The sequence below is a fragment of the Nothoprocta perdicaria genome, unplaced genomic scaffold (genome assembly GCF_003342845.1).
Source record: "Nothoprocta perdicaria isolate Ctin4 unplaced genomic scaffold, notPer1 scaffold_369, whole genome shotgun sequence".
Classification (NCBI taxonomy): Eukaryota; Metazoa; Chordata; class Aves; order Tinamiformes; family Tinamidae; genus Nothoprocta; species Nothoprocta perdicaria.
The window spans coordinates 187,426-193,717 of record NW_020455609.1 but is presented as its reverse complement, the minus strand read 5'-3'; the positions used below and the strand labels follow the sequence as shown (position 1 = coordinate 193,717).

Below are 6,292 nucleotides of genomic sequence, written 5' to 3'. Positions count from 1 at the left end.
CTAGGCTGAGCTGTGGCACCGGGCCAAGCCAACACAGCCATGCCAGCCCAGCAGGACACAGGCCAGGGACTCTGCCACGTGCCTCTGGCGCGGGTGGCACATCCACCGCCAGGCGGCCAGGCACACAGGACCAGGCCCGGTGCTGAAGGAAGCACATAAAAAGGGTAAATAAAAGCAGAAACACGATGTCTGCAAGTTTTGGCTGCTGAGCACAGTGCCAGGCTGGAAAGCACGAGGTGCCTACCTGCTCAGGCAACAGCAATGGGTGCTGAGCATGCAAGGACTCAACCTTCTCCCCACACGGATCCTCCAAGACACGTCTCAGCTTTGCCCAATATCCCGTCCCCAGCACTGCACTCTTGGGGCAGGACAGAGGCACCCAAGATATCCCCCACATCCCTTCTTGCATTTACCATGGCAAAACAGTGGGATGGGGGGAGTGTAAGAGCTGGGCCCGTGTGTGCCCAGCACATAGAGCTGGTGATGGAGGATGATGCCTGCTCAGCTGGCATATTTATACCAGTTTCTTCCATTATCTGAGGTAAATAAAGGTTTATTTGTACACCAGCGGGCTTGGTCGATGCAGGGYGGGCAGTGAGGATGCCCGTGGTCCCACGGGCAGGGAGCCTGGTGGTTCCAGGCCCAGCTGTGGGAGGCAGGAGCAGGGTGGTTTGCAGGGGGATCACATGGCAGCCGCAGGGGACACCAGCCTGGTGACCTGCTGGGAAGGGGCTGAGCCTGCGAGCACCCGTGGAGGAACTGCTGCCTTCGTGGTCAGGACGGGCGGCGAAGGGGAAGCTGCTGCGAGTTTCAGAGACRTGGATCTGTCTTAGCCGGGACCATTGCACCAGCGAGAGTGGCCGGCTGCTCCCAACGTCTGGCTGCTAAGATCAGGTCCAGGTCCAGGAGCTCCAGTGGCCTTTGGGAAAGTTACAACAAACCTCCAGTCCAAGGGTTTTTTTTCTGAGTATGCCTCATGCCAGTTTAGGATGTGTATCCAGGTAGGGGGCTGTGCCGGGGCCCGGCTGGCAGCTGGGAAGAGCTCTGCTCCCAGGGCACAGTCTGAAGGACAGCACGTCCCAGGTGCTTCGGCTGCTGTGTCTGTGATGCTGACGTGACACTGGGAGGCATAGCTGGGTCCAGCCCACAGCCCCCTGCCTACGGCTGGCTCTGCTCGCTGGACCTTAGGGGTAAGGCCACCTTCTCAGAGGCCTTCCCTGTCGAGGTCCTCAGCTGCCTGGGGCAGCAGGTGCCTCCATCCCAAAAGCAGGCCCGGAAATCCCTGGAGACATAGAAGTAGATGAAGGGATCAAAGCAGGTGTTGAAAGCGCTGAGCGCCAGCGCCACGGTGTACCAGATGTAGGTGACGTTGAGGCAGGCCGTGGCACCCAGTACGTAGTGGTTGAAGAGCAGCACATTGCTGGGAGTGAAGCAGAGGATGAAGACCAGGAGGACCAAGCCCAGGACACGCACCACATGCCCATACTGCCTCCCCTTGGCCAGGAGCCGCACCACGATGCAGCCATAGGAGAGGGTCATGAGCACGAAAGGCAGGCCAAAGCCCAGCACTATCAGCAAGAGGAAATAATAGAAGAAGAACTTCTGATCATGCTTGTCCAGGACGTCGTGGCACGTGGTGATGTTCAGCTTTGAGATGTGCTTTGTCTGGGGGCTTAAGAGCAGAGGGCTCATGCCCAGCCCCACCGCCAGCCAAATCCCCACAGAGACACACACTCTGCCCCACATCCACTTGGATCCCTTCCACAGGAATGGGTGCACCACAGAGATGTAACGCTCCAGGCCAATGCAGGTGAGGAAGAGGATGGAGCTGTACATGTTCCCATAGAGGAGGGCCACCATGGTGCGGCACAGGTAGTCCCCAAAGAGCCATTGGTTGCCCAAAAGGTAGTAGGAGATCTTGAAGGGCAGCAGGAGGGCAAAAAGCAGGTCAGCACTGGCCAGATTAAGGAGGAAGAAGGTGGTGGGACTTCTCCTGAACTTGGTCACCAGAACCCAGAAGGCAAGAGCATTGGCTGGCAGCCCCACAAGCAGCACCACGGAGTAGAGAGCGGGGAGGACACGAGTGGTCACAGTGCTGTTGAGAAAASTTTCCACAGAAGCGCTGGGGCATTCAATCTCTTCTTTGGGAGTGAGGGGTATCAAGACTCGCCCTTTGCCGTGCACTGAGGAGGACAGAAGGAATTAGTCTTGTCCAAGAGCACCCTCCCATGGCCCCCTCCAATCCGGGACCTTGTAGGGAACTGTCTMTCCCAGCAGAGCAGCCAGCAAACGCAAGAGCTGACATCTCCCTGGTCAACACCAAAGGGCACCTTGGGACTCAGGAGTCCTGCATCCTAGTCCCCAACATCCTGGTTCCTGGGGATGTTCAACGTATCTCATCTGGGGCAAACTCTGCCCTTGCTGGCACTGTGCTCCCAAGCTGTCAAAGCACTATCAACCCCAAGGGTCTCATTCCTGCCCCACACATACCACGCATGAAAGACTGTGGAGAAGCAACATCACTAAGGAAGACACTGTGTGATGAACAAGGCAAAAACATGGAGCCACAGAGCTGCTCCTGTCAAAGAGCCATGCCRTACCCTGCTCGTGACATGCCACTCACCCAGCACTGCGGTCATCCCAGTGCCAACCCAATCTGGCTTGGAGAGGAAGAATAACCCAATCCAGAGCCTACAATGGGTGCTCACACACGCGTTCCATCTCCCTGACAACATTCCTGTTCCTAGTACATTCATGCCAGGATGTACCTAGCACTGGATTCCACCAAAGGACCTGGAAGTACCATTGAATATGTCCAGATGCTCTGGGGGAAACTTCATCTTTTTAGGRCTTTGGGCTCAGCTCTGTTCAGAGATGACCCAAATCTATAGTTGGGTCTAGCACACAATAAGTCCCTCCAGAAATGCAGTGGGTATAAGAAGGGTTAAGTGGCCCAGGAAGAAGCGGGGATCCTGTCCATGCTGAGATGGCAGTGCCCCAGTAACATACAAGGTGGCCAAAAGCAGCTGTGGGAGAGCCTCGACTTCAGCTGCAGAGCACTCACATACCCGGTCTCTGACAGACAGACATGCTGCCCACGCCAGGGCAGATGCTCTCCCATGTGGGCAGTCCCAAATCTCTTGCCCGTTCCCCTCCGCCTGCCCCTTGCAGCCTCCTCCGCAGCCCAGCCACAGCTGCGCACCCCCCTGCTGCCTGCGGTCTCACCCTACGCACAGAGCACAAGCACGGAACAGGAAGATCTTGGATCACATGAAGAAAAAAATGAAAACACAGATCAAATTCCTTTTGTTAATGTTTTTTCACTCTAAAAGCACAACCAGGCTCAGCCTGCCTGCACGTCACCCCGGCATGTGTGAGCAGGTCCCCTCTCTGATCCACCACAGAGCTACACGGACCCTTCCTAAAGCCTTCCCTCTACTCGACTGCACAGCTCCCAAAGGTTAATCCCAGATGTTCTTTTTTTGGCCTCTGCCAACTGGCACTGCCAATGTCCCACATTGGGGGATGGCCATGGAGGTCCCCTGAGCCTAAGCACATGGAGCAACCAGGTGTCTTGAGTGACTGCGCCTGTCACCATTGCAAGCCGTGCAGGTTGCACTACGTGCCCTGGATCTGCGGGCAATCGAACTGCCCGTTGAGCAGGCACACAGTGAGTTCTGGTGGGGACGAGGCTCCGTTTCGCTGCTCATACACAGTGAGCACAATCTGCCACGACAACTGGGTCCAAGGAGCCACGAGAGTCCCGAAGCGCCATGTCCAACTCTGGGACTGCGAAGTAAYGCGGGCACCTGCACCAGCATGGGCACAGGGTACATCATGCCATGCAAGAACACATCCAGGACAGTGTGTTCTGGTATGGGACTTAGGAGAAAGTTTGCTGGCTCCAGTTTAGCCTGAGATGAACAGCCCCAGCTCTGAAACCCTAKAGATTTACAGATGGTCTCCAGAACACCTGGGGAGGACACCAGGGCACCWGTTATGTCCAAGAGCTTCCTGCAGGCCCTGCTGCCTCTGCCCTTCCCACTTGTGGAGGAGGCAGAGGAAATTTCAGGTTACAGCAGCCATAATTTTATCTTTGCTGCTATAGGGAGGAGAAGAGCAGCTGAGCCTCAGGTCACCACTTGGGCTTTCAATATGGACAGTAAGGAAAAAGAGCAGTAGATCTGTCCTCCAACCCATGCTCTTCCACTCTGCCCCATTGCCTCCCAGGTGCCACATGACCCCGCAATCCAGTGAGCCCTTCCTGGCCTTCCTTACCCATCTCCCCAAGAAGGATCTTCCCCAGAAAAATGTAGTGAGACTTACCAGGGCGCTTGGCTGTGGAGACCTCAACAGCCGAGCAGAGCCAGGTGCAGCCAAGCAGGATGGAGACATAGACGGCAGCAGAGGCGGGAGCAGGCAAGAAATACATATCTGTGGTGGGGCCTCTGCGATGACTGCTGCTGGCTGTCTTCTAGGGTCCAGAGAAGTGCCATCAGCAGGGGCTGGCCCCAGACTGTGAGTCACTGCAACATGTTCAGATACCGGCCCCCTCCTACAGCAGCCTTCCTCTTTCCTTTCCACTCTGCGTCTGGGGGCTGCTTTCTATTCCCGAGGCCTGAGAAGCAAGAGTAATGATCAGGAAGTTGGAAGTGGAGACAACTGCAAACTGCAAGCTGTCCCCAAGAGCTCAGAGCTGACACTGGATAGAGGATGTCACCGAGACATGCGACGTTAGGGTGATTTCCCATCAGTCTCGTGCTGTTGGACGCAAAGAGGAGGAAGCAGTTGTGGTGCAACCATAAAAAGACATTTTACAGACTGCAACGAGCAGGTGCACTGATACGTGCCCTGTAAATGTATGGCAGGAGGGTCAAGGCTCTGGGTGCCAAGCCCCATCACAGAAGAGTGCTGGTCATGGGGCATATCCTTCTGTTCCCACACAAGAGAACCCCAAGGTGCAGGGCAGTCTCACCCCTACTTGGCCATCCCAGGGAGGCTCTGAGGACCAGAAGCTCCCAGGTCCCTTGTGTGTGATCATTTTGCTTGGGTAGATGAGCCAGTATCACCCCCACAGGCTGCCCTGCTTCATCGCAGCTGTGCCATCCTCTTCCTGCCACCCAAATGGGTGGTGGATGGCCCCCATATCCACCCTCCTAACTCCCTGGAGTTGCTATGAAGTAGTTGTGGAAGCAAATAAGAGACTCCAGGCAAACCTGGAAATGTGCAGCTTCTTCCAATGGATGCCAGGTACCTGCCATACACACATGCCATTGCACTGCACACATGCACCCAGGGCAGGATCCCGATGAGTTCCAGGCCAGGCATCCTCCGTGTGAGTCACAGAGTGGTTGAGGTTAGAAGGGACCTCTGGAGATCATCCAGTCCAACTCGTTCTACTCAAGCACGGTCACCTAGAGCACGTTGCACAGGATCATGTCCAGGCAGGTTTTGAGTATCTCCAGAGAAGAAGATGCCAGAACCTCTCTGGGCAATCTGCTCCCATAYTCTGTTACCCTCACAGTCAAGACCTTTTTCCTCATATCCAGATGGAACTTGCTGTGTTTCACCTTGTGGCTATCTCTTGTCCTGTCGCTGGCGACCACTGAAAAGAGTTTGGTCCCATCTTCTTTRCACCCTCCCTTCAGGTATTTGTACACACTGATAAGATGCCCCCTCAGCCTGCTCTTCTCCAGGCTAAGCAGGCCCAGCTCTCTCAGCCTTTGCTCATATGGCAGATGTTTCAGGCCCCTGATCATCCTCATAGCCCTGCACTGAACTCTCTCCAGCAGCTCCACATCCCTCTTGTACTGGGGAACCCAGAACTGGACTCCAGTTCTAGGTGCAGGACTCTACACTTGCCTTTATTGAACTTCATGAGGTTCATTGATGAAGAAGTTCAATAGGACTGCACCCTATACAGCTCCCTGGGGGACACCACTAGCAACAGGCATCCAGGTTGACCGTGTAGCACTGGTCACAACTCTCAGAGCTCTACCATTCAGACAGTTCTCAATCCACCTCATGACCCACTCATCTAACCCACACTTCCTAAGCTTGCAAATGTGGATGTTATGGGAGACAGTGTCCAAAGCCTTGAGCTGTGCTTTGATGACTGCTCTGTCCCTATAACTCCGTAACTCCTTCCTCCATCTCGCCTAGTTTAAGCCCTCCTTTCCAGGACAGCCAACTTGTTGGCAGACACACATGCCCCTCTTAGCGAGATCCCATCTCTCCCCATCAGCTGTCTATCTTCAAACTGTGGCCCACGGTTGTAGAAACCAAAACCTTG

At 55.2% G+C, this 6,292-nt stretch overlaps 1 protein-coding gene across 1 annotated transcript; it reads right to left on the bottom strand.

Annotated features, from left to right (window-relative positions):
* Nucleotides 1-1,009: 1,009 nt before the first annotated feature.
* LOC112951740 (proteinase-activated receptor 3-like) lies at nt 1,010-4,557 on the bottom strand. Its single transcript, XM_026044502.1, has 2 exons — nt 4,327-4,557; nt 1,010-2,171 (listed from the first exon to the last, which is right to left on the bottom strand). Exons 1-2 carry the CDS (start codon nt 4,430-4,432, stop codon nt 1,159-1,161), a joined length of 1,119 nt encoding a protein of 372 aa, XP_025900287.1. The 5' UTR covers nt 4,433-4,557; the 3' UTR covers nt 1,010-1,158.
* Between the last annotated feature and the right edge of the window lie 1,735 nt (nt 4,558-6,292).